This window comes from Aspergillus aculeatus (genome assembly GCF_001890905.1).
Source record: "Aspergillus aculeatus ATCC 16872 unplaced genomic scaffold ASPACscaffold_6, whole genome shotgun sequence".
Classification (NCBI taxonomy): domain Eukaryota; kingdom Fungi; phylum Ascomycota; class Eurotiomycetes; order Eurotiales; family Aspergillaceae; genus Aspergillus; species Aspergillus aculeatus.
In genome coordinates this window covers 1,668,244-1,682,999 of record NW_017962981.1, presented here as the reverse complement: position 1 = coordinate 1,682,999, position 14,756 = coordinate 1,668,244, and the positions used below count along the sequence as shown (strand labels likewise).

The 14,756-nt window shown below is 52.0% G+C and overlaps 5 protein-coding genes across 5 annotated transcripts; 4 read left to right on the top strand and 1 right to left on the bottom strand.

The window, feature by feature from the left end:
- The first annotated feature begins 18 nt into the window (after positions 1 to 18).
- Positions 19 to 1,193, top strand: ASPACDRAFT_77996 (uncharacterized protein). The gene is made up of 3 exons (XM_020205088.1): positions 19 to 221; positions 279 to 464; positions 529 to 1,193. Exons 1-3 carry the CDS (start codon positions 85 to 87, stop codon positions 1,154 to 1,156), a joined length of 951 nt encoding a protein of 316 aa, XP_020057444.1. The 5' UTR covers positions 19 to 84; the 3' UTR covers positions 1,157 to 1,193.
- Positions 1,194 to 1,555: 362 nt separating this feature from the next.
- Positions 1,556 to 3,496, top strand: ASPACDRAFT_117918 (DUF1776 domain-containing protein). Its single transcript, XM_020196105.1, has 4 exons — positions 1,556 to 1,649; positions 1,718 to 2,060; positions 2,121 to 2,284; positions 2,355 to 3,496. Exons 1-4 carry the CDS (start codon positions 1,617 to 1,619, stop codon positions 3,258 to 3,260), a joined length of 1,446 nt encoding a protein of 481 aa, XP_020057443.1. The 5' UTR covers positions 1,556 to 1,616; the 3' UTR covers positions 3,261 to 3,496.
- An 83-nt stretch (positions 3,497 to 3,579) lies between these two features.
- On the bottom strand, positions 3,580 to 4,564 carry ASPACDRAFT_59893 (uncharacterized protein; the record flags this gene model as incomplete). The annotated part of the gene is made up of 2 exons (XM_020203500.1): positions 3,580 to 3,969; positions 4,106 to 4,564. The coding sequence occupies 2 exons, from the start codon at positions 4,562 to 4,564 to the stop codon at positions 3,580 to 3,582; spliced, it is 849 nt and encodes a 282-aa protein (XP_020057442.1).
- A 3,428-nt stretch (positions 4,565 to 7,992) lies between these two features.
- ASPACDRAFT_27683 (uncharacterized protein) lies at positions 7,993 to 10,375 on the top strand (the record flags this gene model as incomplete). Its single annotated transcript, XM_020199511.1, has 2 exons — positions 7,993 to 10,151; positions 10,213 to 10,375. 2 exons carry the CDS (start codon positions 7,993 to 7,995, stop codon positions 10,373 to 10,375), a joined length of 2,322 nt encoding a protein of 773 aa, XP_020057441.1.
- A 2,654-nt stretch (positions 10,376 to 13,029) lies between these two features.
- On the top strand, positions 13,030 to 14,197 carry ASPACDRAFT_51867 (uncharacterized protein; the record flags this gene model as incomplete). Its single annotated transcript, XM_020202535.1, has 4 exons — positions 13,030 to 13,193; positions 13,256 to 13,671; positions 13,720 to 13,841; positions 13,907 to 14,197. The coding sequence occupies 4 exons, from the start codon at positions 13,030 to 13,032 to the stop codon at positions 14,195 to 14,197; spliced, it is 993 nt and encodes a 330-aa protein (XP_020057440.1).
- Positions 14,198 to 14,756: the final 559 nt, after the last annotated feature.

Here is a 14,756-nt window from a genome sequence, read left to right as displayed (position 1 = left end):
TGGACCCAAAAAACACCCTATTGTCAATTAACTCTGATTGTGAAAATCTTAGGCTACTCCGTATTGCACACCGGGTTACAAATCATGGCAGCGAGTGACGACTCTTCCTTCTGTCTCTATGGAGTGGGCGAGAAACCAGAGGCTTTGACTCTTGGCTCCTTGGTGCTGGAAAAGTATTGGCAGCCACTGGCAGCGCGTCACTATACTCATGATCTGCTCAGGTAAGGCAGTCAACGTCAACCTAAGCACCTTACAGTGTTAGCTAACTATTTGCGCAGTGAGGAGGCTTTGCAAGAACATACTTATGCAAGTAACTTCGCCAATGTGGTCTTTCGTGGTTCCTCTCGCACTTCTCCTGGGTTCGGTCTCAGCGGTGGCGATATAATTGATCTCCGTCTAGCATATAACAAGGAGCTCGAGCGTATAGTTACCGCAAGGAAGGGGAGGCGGATTATCCTGAAAGAGTATGTCAATCTGCTGCCCATACAGATGATTCCTGGATTGCTCAGACTCACATATGAGCCATAGTCCGGAATCCTTCCTTATGACTTCGGTTCTCAATACTCCACAAGCACAGCAGAAACTCAAACTTTGGCTCTCCGCAGCCCGCAGCTCCTACCTTCTCAACTTCAAATTCGCGCGCCGCCCGAAGATCTGGCTTCTTACCGGTCTATATCTCTTGGAAGGTACCCGCACGATTGTGTCGCGGAGCCAATCAAATCAAGTCTCGGTAGGCATCTCATCTGCGGTCATCGGGGCACTGTCGAGTGTGCCTGTGGGCGGCTCGGTGAAGCTGAGCCAGGGTACATCTTGGGAGCTTGCCATGGAGGTTGAAGATGAGCACGTCTGGGCAGCTCAGTTCCGGTTGCTGGATGCCAAGTTTATCAAATTGGGTAGCATTGGTGTGGACGGGATTACGCTGCCAATGTCGATGGGGCTATATCGAGACATCATGTCGGTGAACACAGTTCGTGGTGGAGGAAAAGATGGAGTTGAATTGCAACTCCTGGGTGAAAAAGATGATGAAGATGATGAAGATGAGCAGGAGAATGACTTGGGCGACGATCAGGACAGCCAGGAGATGGCGGAGTATGAGAAGCGGCTGGAGGATACCATTCGGTTGTTCGAGAAGGCGCCGAAGCGCTTGCTGGGGTAGCTATACTATATAGGTCCACGGCTATTTTGTATCTTTTTGACGATTGGAAATACAGCAGAATTGTGTACGTAGAGTGCATGAGTTTCAGTTGATATAGATCCGTCTGAAGTAGCGTGCACAATCGTCATGTTTGTGGTTAGAGTATAGTACCAAATATATACATATACCTTCTAGCTTTCGATAACGCTATACTTGTAGCATGAGTGTGTCATGCAGACCGAAAATGATTAGTTCAATATGAACTCAAAGTATTGAAGGTAGTGACACATCAACACGCCAATATTGATGAGTGCATACTCAGGATTGATTGGGGATGGTCCATCCATAGGGCGAAGACGCTCATGTGACCGGCCCGCCGATAAGTTCGAGGATCCAGTTTATTCCTCGATCTTTTTATCCATCACCCACCCCATCTCCATCCAACGGCTGCCCCGTTTGAGTGCAGCAAACCATCATCACCATGACCAGTGACGACCAGTTCTTTTTCGACTATGTGAGCTCTACTCTCCCAGCCTGCACATTTACCGCGCACTGACACGATTTTTCTCTTGCTTGTCGCAGCTGGCATCGATACCGCATGACGTAAGGCGATATTCTCATCAGGTCGCCGATTCTATCGATCGTCAAGTCGACCACGCCGCAAACGCAATTCGTGATACCCTCTCCAAGCAGACATGGCTGCCTCCTACGGTTCGCCCTTCACCCAAGTACCGACCAAACCCGGTCATATCACAGTCTTTGGTTGATCGCGTGCATGGTTGGGTTTTGCATAACCGAGCATGGAGCGCGGCGATCCTTGCCTTCGTTGGAACCACCTGCGTCCTATATTATGGTAACAAAAAGCTCAATGGGAAACGGCGGCGAGCAAGGAGGGCCGGGAATGGCGCCCGCAAGGAGATAGTGGGTATGCATGGGACCAGAACCTGAATGACAAGCTGCGCAAACATCTAATTTGTCGCAATAGTTATCGCGGGATCGGCGCACGAACCGATGACTCGAGCGATCGCATCTGATCTTGAGCGTCGGGGATACATCGTCTATGTTACAGTCTCGTCCAGCGACGAAGAACAGATTATCCGAAGTGAAAGTCGCGAAGACATCCGGTCCCTCTGGCTTGACCTCTCCACCGTAAGAGCGAAACACTACTTCCACTTCCGTCTCAAAACACCCTTGACTAACGCAACCATCACGGCCACAGACATCCCCCAATCCGTCTGGAATCCACCCCTCCCTCAGCGAAATCCACACTCTCATCACCCAACCACAATCTCCTATCGCCGGCCTCCAGCCTCACACCTGCCAGCTGAGCGGGCTCATCCTAGTCCCCTCGCCCAACTATACCAGCGGCCCCGTCGCGACAATCCCGCCGTCAACTTGGATCGACACAATTAACACGCGCCTTCTCTCCCCTATCCTCACCACACAACTATTCCTCCCCCTCCTCCATGTCCGCAACAATCACAGCACCATCATCGTCGCCTACCCCACAATCTCCTCGTCCCTCTCCGCGCCCTTCAGCGGGCCGGAAGTCGCGACTACCCGCGCGCTGTCCGGGTTCGCCACCTCTCTCCGCCGCGAGTTGACATCCAATTCGAACCTCCACGTTGTCGAACTGAAGCTCGGCAACATCGACCTCGGACCATCGTACCGGACCCTGCAGGGCCACATCGCCGGTACGGAGGTGCTGGGCTGGAGCGTCCAGCAGCGCTCGCTGTATGCATCGCAGTACCTGAATAGCATCGAGGCGCGGCCCGCCGCGTCGGCAGGCCCGAGCCTCATCCGAGGATCTTCTGCACGCACCCTGCATTACGCCGTGCAGGATGCGCTGGAGGCGCCGGCTAAGAATGTGTTCGGCCGGCGAAGCAGCAAGAAGGCCGTTATGTATGTCGGACGGGGCGCAAGGACGTACAGCATAATCGGGGAATGGGTACCCGCAGGATTGGTGGGTTGGATGTTAGGATTGCGGTCGTCGTCGCAGCAGCAGCAACAGCAGCAGCTCCATCACCACATTCAACCGCAGCAGACGACTTCCTCATCGTCGCCACGGGAAAGTTCGACGAGCGCGGGGAGTGGCAGTGAGACGAGCAGCTGGGAGCGGCTGTGATAAGCTGCCGACATCCCGTGAATATCGCCAAATCTATAAATTGGAGTATACCTTTTCCCCAACACCCGTCCTTACCTCGGCTATCGCTGCGAGCTTTTTCTTGGATCTAATACCATTCTCATCTCATCTCATTTCATCATATCATATCCCGCAAGTATGCATTATAATGAAGCTATGAATATAACCCGAAACCACAGAATCCATAATTCTCTGATCATAGAAAATCAATCGCTCCCCTTTCTTTTAAACATTACAATATGACCCCCCCCCTACATTTGCCCCCTTCCCATAGCTATCCCATCCCAGCTGTGATCTGTTTTCAAACCTGCAAAATAGAAACCTCGACCACCTCCGGCTGCTCATCCTCCACCACCACCTTCCCCGAATCGCGCACCGACCGCTTCACCTTCCCATGCGTCAACCGGCGCCGCAACCAGATGGCGCCCCACGACAGGAAAAAGAACACTAGAATCGCTGCGAGGATGGCGAAGCAGTAGCCGGTGACCTTGGCGCTGTGCTGGCCATGGGCGCCGGGGTCGAGGAAACTGTAGGTGTAGAAGCCCTCGGTATGATAGGTGAGATAGGCCAACGAGACGTAGAGCAGGAGGATAAAGATGAGGACGGCCAAGCTGAGGAACGGGTGGGGGTTAGTGGTGGCGAGGAGGATCTCCAGCAGGGCATAGAGGGAGTTGAGGCCGTGTTGGGAGATCTTTACGACATCATTGGGTCAGTTGTTTTTCTTTTGGCGAGAACAATGCACTCGTGTTCGTTTTCTTGGGTTCAGGTTGGGACCAAAGAAGAACGAAACTCTGTTATATGGTCTGGAGGTTGGGGGATCAACTTACGTTCTGCCAAGCAGGCTCGACGGTGGTATACCACGGCGGGGAGTAGAGGATCCCCCAGAAGACGACGGTGACGAGGAAGGGATAGGTGGTGACGGTGGTGTAGAAGAGGCCGTGGAGAGCGCGCAGGGCCCGCGGCCCGCGGTCGAAGAGCACCGAGCGACCCGCCAAGGCGTAGCAGGTGGTGTGGATGGCGGCGGTGAGCATGTAGAAGCCGATGCCCCAGTAGGTCAGCCAGGTGAAGTAGCTGAAGCTCTCGCCGATCGCGTAGCGCTCGCCGTGCGTGCCGTACCAGCCCCAGATGGTGAAGATGGTGGTGAAGATGTAGAGGGCGATCAGGCCGCGCAGGCAGGCCAGCGCCAGCGGGGGAAGCAGCCACGATGTCTCGTAGACGTGCTTGTGGTCGAGCGCGGGGTCGACGCCCAGGAGGTCGTAGATCGACCGGATCCGGAGGCGGTTCATGATGGATGATGACTCTCTGATCGTGCGCAAAGCTGGCCTGTCTGTTGTGATTAGTGCTTTGTTGAAGCTGATCGGTAGATCCTCTTCCTCCCCCACAGTGCGTCGTGAAGAAAGAAACGTATAGGTAGGTGGGCAGGTAGGTAGGTGTTTGCGCCAGGAAAAGGACGATACTTCAGCAAGACTCGACTGACTATCTGCCTATAGTCCGAATAGCAGAGATTTTATTAGGAGCTCTCATTGCGTGGAGAGTCGGAGTCCTTTCCTTTCCTTAGTCTAGTTGTTCGAATGTCTTTATTAACCTCGTGCTGCTTAAAGCCTAAGCTTCTGCGGAGTACGGCCGAGTTCGGTGCTGATTGGACGGGAGAGGGAGTCTTTGTCTCCGCTGGAGATGAAGAACCGCGTTTGCTCCTCCCACTAAACTAAGCCCAGCTGATCGGTGTTACATACCTTATTATTTATCGTGGTCTCTGCTACCTTTTCGTTCCTTTTTTTTTTTTTTTTCTTTTTTTTCCTCACTCTCTCTTCATATATTCTCTCTTTCCGCCCCGACTCATCACGATCCTCCGGTGGTGACTGGCCGGGTGCAAACTGGTACTTAGGTACTAGGTAGTACCCTAACGCAGACTTTCAATGGTGGGTGCTTAGGGCAGAGACTCAGAGACAGACAATTAATTTTGCTTAGTGGTACCTCCGGGCGGCCCTCCAGCATTCCAACGGCTGTCGTTCAGACGAACAGACGAACAATGGGGTTTGAGGGGTCTTGTTGTGTCTCATGTCTGCAGCTCTTACCTCATTTCCCCTGTTGGATTCTTTTGTTGGTGCATGTTGCATGGTGCACAGTGCATAAAAATTAGCTACCTGGTAAGTTAATCGATCGATGCTGGTCTTGATGGCAACAAGAGAAGCAAAATCATAGTGAGCACTGTGAAAGTCCAACTCTCACCCATCCCATCATCATCATGTGTGACGGGACTCATGGGACCCGTGACTGGCGGATGCTGGGCTGCCTCAATATGGATTTTCCCCCGGCGTCTCGAATTCCGGCCGAAGGACAACCAATCACGGTTCAACTGTGCCTGGTTTCGGACCCCCCAAACCAGAAAAAAGCAATCTAGACCGGAGACACTGCAGGATCGATAGATTAATCAGGCAATGAGATCTTGACGCCTTGGAGCCACTTGGAAAGGCTTTATTGACTCATCCCGTACAGCGAACCATGATCTCCATAAGGAAAATTTTTATGCTTGACAGTCCGAGTTGCGAGGGTTGTAAGTCCGGTTGGGTGAACCTCTGAAACAAAGGGGGAGGGGGGGGAAAGAAGAGAAGAACAGACTACAGGCTGCCCGTCCAGTACTTAAGTCTACAGATTCTAAAGATACATACACTAGGCAGTATACCTCCCAGCAATGGCAGACTTTATGAATCTGTTGCTTGAAAGGGGCCACTGAGAAGAGTTTAGTTGTAAATTATTCAACGGGGGTGCCTAACTGGTCGGAAGAGAAATCCCACTGCGCGTCCCTTACTGGGCATCCGGCCTGCAGCGCCCAGCGATTAGTAGTACTCAGTAGGTCAATAGTGAGTACGGAGTAGTGGTGGTGGTGGTGGTGATTTAGTCCAAGGAACCATGCAGCAGAAATGCAGTCCCAGAGAAACATGAAGCGGCACCAACAGCCACTCCATGGCAGCTCTTCTCCGCATCTCGCATCTATCTAAATCCAAATAAACTCGAGCTGCCATTGCGACCGGGGGAATACGAAGAAACGGCAGGAGGAGAGGGGGGGAAATAGAAACGAGAGGACATCGACTTAAAAATAGTAAAATAGAGTAACTCAAAGTCTGGTTCGGACCCCACTGTGCAGTCGCCTCCCCAAGGGTGAACCCGACTATCACCCAGTAGCGGTGCGTAGTGACAAGACAGCGCGACACTGGCCGATGTTTCGTGAATCGTGATGGGCGAAAGTTCGACCCATCGCTTCTAGAAGCTGGGGATTTTCCCGAGCGCCCTCAATAAACCGAACAATAATGCCACAACCATCGATGCGGCCCCTGACTGATTCCGGTGGAGGATATGAAGAGCTAGAGGGAAACCTAGAAGAAAGCGGCGCATCAATCCAATTAGTCTGGATGGCGACGGTCGCATTAAGACGTGGATACACCAGGAGATACAGAGACAATGCGATCTCTTCAATGATTTGAATATTGTGAGTTTGTCTGCCGTGTGCTCCTCCAGGACAGAAAGACAGCTGGTTTATACGAGTAAGTCACATAAGTATCAGGAAACCCACAAATATCGCCTATCTGGGAAGTTCCTCTTTGGCTCACTGGATCCATGTAAATGCCAAGCAGTGAGCAGCCCAGTCCATAACGTAAGGGTGAGGAGGAGAAGGAGAGGGGGGGGAGAGGGAGAAGCTGTCATAATCATCTTCTATTCTTTAGTGCTCAGTATGCAATACGTTACAGCGAGTGAATGTCTGTACAGTAATTGATTTCCCCCTGAATAGGGGCCGGCCCCTGCAGACTGCAGAACTGCAGCACTGCAGGCTGTAATGACGTTACGGGCGGCGGCAGCAGCAGCAGCAGCAGCAGCAGCAAATACAATCATAGCACAGAAAGCGTGGAGACTGCCCAGAACACCGGTTCTGGTTTGGCGATCGTCAGGGCGTAACAAGTAACTGGCTCCCCCCCCCCCAGAGTCGTTAGTTCCTTGGTCTCTTTCTCTCTTCCTCTCTTTTCTTTCTCTCTCTTTGTCTTATTTTTACACCAATCTTTCTTTTTTTCTTCTTTCTGCTTGCTGACATCCTGTGTTGTGTTTGTTCCTCGATCTTATTCCCCTCCCCTCCCTCACCCATGATGCTTCATTAGCATCTCTTCGTCTTGCCAGTACTGTACATATCACGACCTACTACTCACCCACTTCTCTCGCTCAGTACGGTACAGGTCTCCAACACCCAACAGTTGTCTCACCACCGTCGCCGCCACCGCCATCGCCGCCAAATAATCAACCGCGCCCCTCATCTACTCCGTCTCCTGTTCTTCGACTTCTGAATCCAGGCTCATTCGCTTGAAATTGCCTACTTGCGCCCAGTTCCCCTCACTTGCCGCAATCCTCGTTCCACCCCACGGGGCTGTCATTCCTTTTGTCGTCCGTCCACCGTTGTCCTCTGCAACTTCGCTCGGCGCACTTCCAAATCGCATCTACTCCGACCTGTATGCAAAGAACTCCTGTCGCACGCCCTGAGGTCAACGCTTGATTGTGCTTTCACTTCGCTTGTGCGAGTCGGTCGATTGTTTGCCAAATACTCAAACCATTGATCCTCAATTAATGGACCTGATTACCTCACAAGTTGGTAATCGAGCTCTTGTGGTGACATTTGGATGAATTGAGTTCTGTGATCGCAGCAATTGGACGGACACAATTGGGTACGACCATGGCCGCCCGGCCCAGATTTGGTGAAATTCGCTCCCCCTCCCATGATACCCTCCGCAGCGGGGCGCCCTCCCCGCGCATTGAGCATTACGATGGTGAAATTCCTCCCGCGCTCTCCCCGCTCGATGCCTTTGCCGCCCAAGGCCGCCTTCTAGCCCGCCAGTTGGAGGAATCCGCTCGGAGGAACCGTCGCATGAGCCGATTGCCTCCCTCCAGCGTGGCACGCTCCCTTTCGCAGCCACGACCGGGTTATTTTCGCTCGGCTTCTACTAGCGATGCTCGCGGGGGAAGACGCAATGAGTTGTCGAGACAGCCGACGCAGAAGATGAATCCCGAGGTGGAGGAGCCTAAGTTTCGCCCACAGTCCGAACATCCGCGGCTCAGCGCCATCTCACACCTGTCAAGTGAAGTACCAGATGAAACGGAGGCGCAAGAAGAACAACACGAGATGCCGGAGGAAACAGAAGATGACGATGCCACCCCAAGGAAGGAATCGACTGCTGATGTGTTTGACTTGCCCCGCTCCGATTCTCCGGACAACATCAGTGCATACAGTGCCCCCGAAGGACCCCGTCGCTTCTATTCCGTTGCCCCCTCCTGTGCTCTTTCGGAGGGCCGCACGCCTCCGGCAGGGGTGGTTGTGATGCCCCCGTCCCGAACCTCGTCTACCGATTCAGCTTCTCATTTAAACATTCCGTCGCGTGGATTGACTCCGTCAGCCTCTCTTCTCTCGCGGCCATCGAGTGGTTCCCGAGCTGGCCAATTCGAGAGCTCGGATGATGATTATAGCAGCTCAACTGCCGGCTCGACGTTCTCTAAGCCACGAAAAATGTCCTCCAGCAGTGCAATGTCTATGCCTTACTCGCCCATGTCCAATGTTCAAATTCGGTCTCATCCTCGATCTCCATCCATAAGCTCGGAAACTTCAAACTACGGGGGTCTGTCTCGCCCGTCGTATAATTTCTCTCGGCCGTTGAGTCGATCTGGCACGAGTCTTTCGGCTCCCGGACCGGTGTGCTCATCGGAAGGCATACAGAGCACCATTAACCGCGGACACAAGCCCAGCCCCATCAGGGTGCCGTCTCCATCCGATTTGGCGTTACATCCGCACGAGGATCCCTCCTCAGCTGTGTCATCTTACATCCATACAAAGTATGCTTTACCTCGAGGACGCGCCGTCTGCCGTGATTCAGTTGTCTTCTCAGGCCTGCAGACACCGCACTTTGAATGGCAAGAACCGCTGTTTGAGAGTCCCGATCGTCAAGCCCCTGCGGAGTCTTCTCGATCTCGGCGTACTCCGTCCCCATCACCATCAGGCAAAGAGTCAGTACTTTCCAAGTCGCGCTCTATGCAGGAATCACCCAGCTCGTCTCGGAGGCTTTTGACCCCTGAGCCGCCGCTACCGCAGGCGACATCTCTTTCGCCCAGCGATCGTACAACACCTCCAAGGCGGACATCCACCGAGTCTGCTACGGCAGAAACTATACCATCAGAGCCACCATTGAGCGAACCTGCACCACCCGCGCAGTTGGAGTCCGAAATAGCCAGGAATGACAACGCCGATACCACTTCTTCTGCTGGCTCTGAGTCCACTATTCGCCCGCAGACAGCCAGGACACAGACTACATCAGCGCCCATCACAGCGGATGAGCACGTAACCAAGGGTATCGAATGTCACGAGAAAGGATCCCTCAATGAATCAACGTACCACCTTCGCATAGCGGCCAAGCAGAATCATCCTACGGGGATGTTGCTCTATGCGTTAGCCTGCCGTCATGGCTGGGGAATGCGGCCGAATCAGCAAGAAGGTGTACGTTGGTTGCGCAAGGCTGTGGACTCCGTCGGATTAGAGCTTATGGATGACTCCAATCCGTCGATACCTGTTCGCATGAGAGAACTTCAGAAGGCTTACCGAGCCCAATTCGCCCTCAGTATCTACGAACTTGGCGTGAGTCATTTGAACGGGTGGGGTATCGAACAGGACAAGTCTTTGGCCCTACGCTGTTTCGAGATTGCGGGTCAATGGGGCGATGGTGATGCGCTCGCGGAGGCCGGGTTCTGTTACGCAGAAGGCATTGGCTGTAAGAAGGACCTAAAGAAGGCTGCGAAATTCTATCGCCAAGCGGAGGCAAAGGGAATCAACATGGTTGGGAATAGCTGGTACGTTTATAACATGCATTATCAGAAATGGACGTTTTTGGCTGACTATTCGTTTTTCCAGGATTTACAAGGACAAGTATATGTCGGACGACAACCCGAGCTCCAATTCGCGCGGTCGTGGTCGCAGTCAACGATCTGGTAACACCCCCGACAAGAAAAATCGCAGCAAGTCCCGCACTCGCAGTCTCTTCCACCGGAAGAAATCAGTTGCTACTGAGGCCTGAGATCTGTGCTGCCTTCTTTCGAGATCAAAGCGTTCACTAGCAACTGAAAAAAAAAAGCCGTGTCCTACCACCGCAAGGTGTTGGTAGTATCATTGCACATGTTTACTTTGTGCATCTTCGTTTGTCACCTTATCTTCTTCGTTACATATTCTATCTCCCCCCTTTTTTTATTTTCAAGTATCCACTTGCCTCGTTGCGACATCGACCCCGTGAGGTACATTTCACCCATTCCTACTATTCCCATTCATTTTTCTCATTTTATACTTCCCTTGTGGCTCAATCATGCTTCCCCCGTCGATTTTCACTTGCAACTTGCTTGGCAAATCGAAAATTTCGACTTGCCTATCTGCGTTTCCCAGGCCTTTGCTGTGGGTCAGTGTCTCTTTTTGTCTCACCATTTCATCCCTATCTTTGAGCAGGCCTTGCCAACTGCTCCGAATGCTGGCCCGGAGAACGATCATGCATCAGTTCTCTGGAAACCAATTTGCGGGCATCGAAATTCGTTTCTTGGATACCCATCATTAGCCCCTAATCACTGTGTGATATTTCGATTCGTGACTCTCCTTTGTTTAATTGACTCCGGCCTTGCAACCCTCTGGGTCCCACACTTTCGTTCCAACCTGCCTATCTTCTCAAGTACCTTCTTTTACACAAAGTATATCTTATCCTCTAGAGCCGAGTGAGCGTTATCGGCCAACGTCCAAGCTGGTGAAACGATTTATCTTATTTATTGCGATTAGACAGCAGCAGCAATTCCTCTGCCATGGGTACGCATGGTCCCTGCTTGGCCGCGTATTTAATTTAAATCTTCAAGGTTCTAGTGTCTAGTACCTGGGCTTGGCTGGGTAGGATTGCAGCCATGGTTGATTTGGGACTGCAGGGAATATGAAACCACCGTCGAGGCTTCAGTTTTGGACGTTGACTGAGAATCGAAGTGATGTAGAATGCGATGCTACGGCGAGAAAAGCAGCTTGTGGATTTAAGTATGTCACACAACTTAGAAGGAAATCGGTTTGAGAGAGTTTAAGGATTGGGAAGATCAACTTTCTATTGTCACTTTTACTTTCAGTCATGGGAGAGAAGCAAATCGGGAGGGAGGGAGGGAAGAAAAGGGAAAAAGAGTCAAAATGGGAAGGGCTGGACTGGACTATAACTGACAAACTAACTAACAGTTCTAACAGAGACTATGCATGAGTGCTATGTCTAATTACCTATGGAAGGCGGGAACTTACTCGGGCGGGGGTGTCCGCGTGCCCGCTTACATTCCTTTCTTTACTCCGTTCCCTCCCCCCTCCTCCACCTATCTTACCATCATCAATCATCAATCATCAATTACCTTCCCTCACTTCTCCACTCATCAATTTGTCGCTCGCTTGTCTGATTGGCAATCTCCGTGACTTTCCGGGGGTTCCAAGACATGTCTACAAACATCCCTGGACTTCCAACTCCTGCCCATTATTGGTTGCAGATCGTCAGAGCCATCGGAGCAGTGGCCGAAAGCAGTCACAGCAGCCACACTACTTAAGGGATTGTCCAGGGATTGTCGCCTTTATTGATTAAATGGGATTCATTGGAAATTCCTCTAGCAGTTTAGTTGCATCGCTCCGGCGGTTCTGTCCCACAACAGCTGGCCCCCCAGAAGGCCCTCCTCCCCCCCACCACCCCCAGTCAGCCCTGATCGTCCGGGGGAAATTGGGTCTTCCAGATTTCCAGTCCCCGTGCTCACAAACCTTGGCTCACTTTTAGCTTTCCCCGACTGGTCATTCTAGCTTGTTTGTCGTCTTTCCCCTCTTCCTCCTCCTTCCCAATCGCTTCCTTCCTCCGACTGGATTGAAGTTAAAAGATTATATCTCAGCCTCGGTTCATAGTCTACCTACAGCCGGAAGCTGCAGGTCAACTGGCACACTGCAGACATGTTCATCAGTTCATCATAAGCTGTTTGCTGGGAGCGCGTGGCGAACGACCCTCCATCTGAACCTACCTCGATCGACCCGCGGGATGCTAAGTGCGGAGCAGGGATAGTCTCTGCTGGCTCGCTTCTTGCACTGTTACATCCAGCTAATTGGTAGCGGCGCCGCCAGCTGCATAGTCTGCCTAAGCATCGCTCCGCTTGAAGAGGGTCCGCGGCGTTCCATTCTTGTCGGACATATTGCTGTTGTCTATAACATGTGAAGATCGCACTCCTTCCTCCGAGACCCAGATCTATCGTCGGGGTACTTAGGGGGGAGAACCGCTGTTTTTTTAGTCGGTCTCAAATCCGTTTCTGGTGATTGTCATCCCTTGCCAGAGACTTTTCGAATTGCCCTCGTGGGTACCGTGGTTTCTCGGTCAACTTTAATCTCCTGCTGCCCCTGCGTGTCACTTGACTGGAAGTTGAGCTATGTATGTACCGCATCATTCCAGATCCATCTCCGATTAAAAGCTGCTCTTGTGCCATCGCGGCTAAGACTGATCTCGTTGCAGTCTATTGATCCTTGCTTAAGACCCCTCGACACTGGCGCTGTGCAACTTCTGAAGGAAACATTTTCTGTCCCAGCTCACTTCTCTCGGGCCGGGCTCTTCTTTCTGCTTGGGAGGTGAAAGACCCCGCATATGTCACACAGACATCATCCATCCCCAGCTAACCAGCAAGACACAGACAACCCCATCTCAGCATGGCAAGTGACAGCAAGCCCCATGTCGTTGAGACCGGCACTGTGCCGGCCGCCGCTGCGACAAAGCCCAGTTTCGGGAGCCGCGTTGCGGCTCATTTCAAGCGGTGGTGGTGGGTGCACCTCATCATCTTGATTGTGGTGGTGCTGGTGGTGGTGCTGCCGGTGTATGTTGCTATCCTTTCTTCACTGACAACTATTGCGTTCAAGCCTGACATGATCGAACCAGAGTTTACGTTGGATACCCCAACATTGCCCAGCATGATATTAACAAGTCAACCTTGAATATCACTAGCATGGCAATCAGTGATCCGACCCCCAATTCCTTCCATTTGCGAGAGACACAGGTTATCGGGTCTAGCAGCGCCTTCAAGCCCAACATCTACTCCTTCGGTGCCGCCATCAGTCTACTGGGCGGAGCTCCCTTCATCACAGTTCAGATCCCCAAATTCAAAGCACATGATGGCGTCCAGGTCGATGTCGACCAAGACGTTAACATCACCGACGTGGCGGCATTTACCGAGTTTAGCAAGGCGGTCATGCTAAATGAGGAGATCCAGATGAATGTGTACGGCAAGGCTGATCTGAAAGAGGGTAGCCTGCCCAAGACGAAGATCACATACAATAAGACAACAACCATCAAGGGTACGGCATTCACCTCTGGAACTCAACGCATTGGCTCACAGTCAGCAGGTCTCAACAAACTCAAGGGGTTCGACCTAGTCGATCTTACCATCTCGACTTCTGCGAAGAGTGGAAATAATGGCAAAGGGACCGTCTACATTCCCAACCCTTCGCCCTTCACACTCACTTTGGTTAGAACCCTGTCTCTGCTTATCATTTAGTTCGCGCTGTCTACAGTAGCTAATGCTTTCGCTAGGGCAATGTCACACTTGACCTATCCGTCAATGGCACCGCTATTGGCCAATCCTACCTGACCGACCTCACCATCCGCCCCGGCAACAATACCCTTCCCATGACTGCCAACGTTAGCACCCTCACCGTGGCAGGCATGCTTGGTAGTTATCCCACTTTGATGCTTCCCGTTGACATTGTCGGCAATTCGAGCGTCTACAACGGCGAGGAACTATCGTATTTCGCCGACGCTCTAGCTGCTAACACACTCAGCGTAGAGCTGAACGTGACGAAGGCGTTGGGAGGCATTCTTTAGCTTGGGGTCATCGCTTTCTTGGGAAAATCCAGGATCGGAGATGAAAAGTTGAGATGGGGGCCGTCTATCTTGCTCGAAATGGTTATCCTGTATATGTTACATTAATGCTTTTCTTTTGTGATATGTTGCGTCATGACGAGGATTGATGAGTGAAATGGTATCTATGCTAAATGGCTATATAATAAGGTTTGCTGCCATGAGGATGAATTGAAAGACCTGTCATCTGTCATCTGAACACCTAAGAAAAACACCATGCTTACTAGATGTGGTCCCGTTGCTTGCGCGCCAGATGACCGCGTGCGTGTCTTGCTACTTGAACCGGCTGGCCCATATCCACCTCCACCGGGGCACAGCTTCAACAACAGTGAAGAAGAAGCAACTGCAAACCTTAAACCTTTCCCTGTGGATCTCCTCGACCACATCGACCCGGATCTCTGGTGAACTCTACTCTTTGGCGTGTACGCCTTCGCCGTAGCCTGCTGTCAGCTAGTAGTCTTTGATTAATGTTGTGGAGATTCACACCTAGAACAATCTTTCTCCTCTCCAGTAAATCCCCCCC

Coding starts and splice junctions, on each gene's coding strand:
- ASPACDRAFT_117918 (XM_020196105.1), top strand. CDS start 1,617: ATGACCAGTGACGACCAGTTCTTTTTCGACTAT. Junction 1,650..1,717: donor ACCAGTTCTTTTTCGACTAT/GTGAGCTCTACT, acceptor TGCTTGTCGCAG/CTGGCATCGATACCGCATGA. Junction 2,285..2,354: donor TCTGGCTTGACCTCTCCACC/GTAAGAGCGAAA, acceptor TCACGGCCACAG/ACATCCCCCAATCCGTCTGG.
- ASPACDRAFT_77996 (XM_020205088.1), top strand. CDS start 85: ATGGCAGCGAGTGACGACTCTTCCTTCTGTCTCTATGGAGTGGGCGAG. Junction 222..278: donor TATACTCATGATCTGCTCAG/GTAAGGCAGTCA, acceptor CTATTTGCGCAG/TGAGGAGGCTTTGCAAGAAC. Junction 465..528: donor AGGCGGATTATCCTGAAAGA/GTATGTCAATCT, acceptor TATGAGCCATAG/TCCGGAATCCTTCCTTATGA.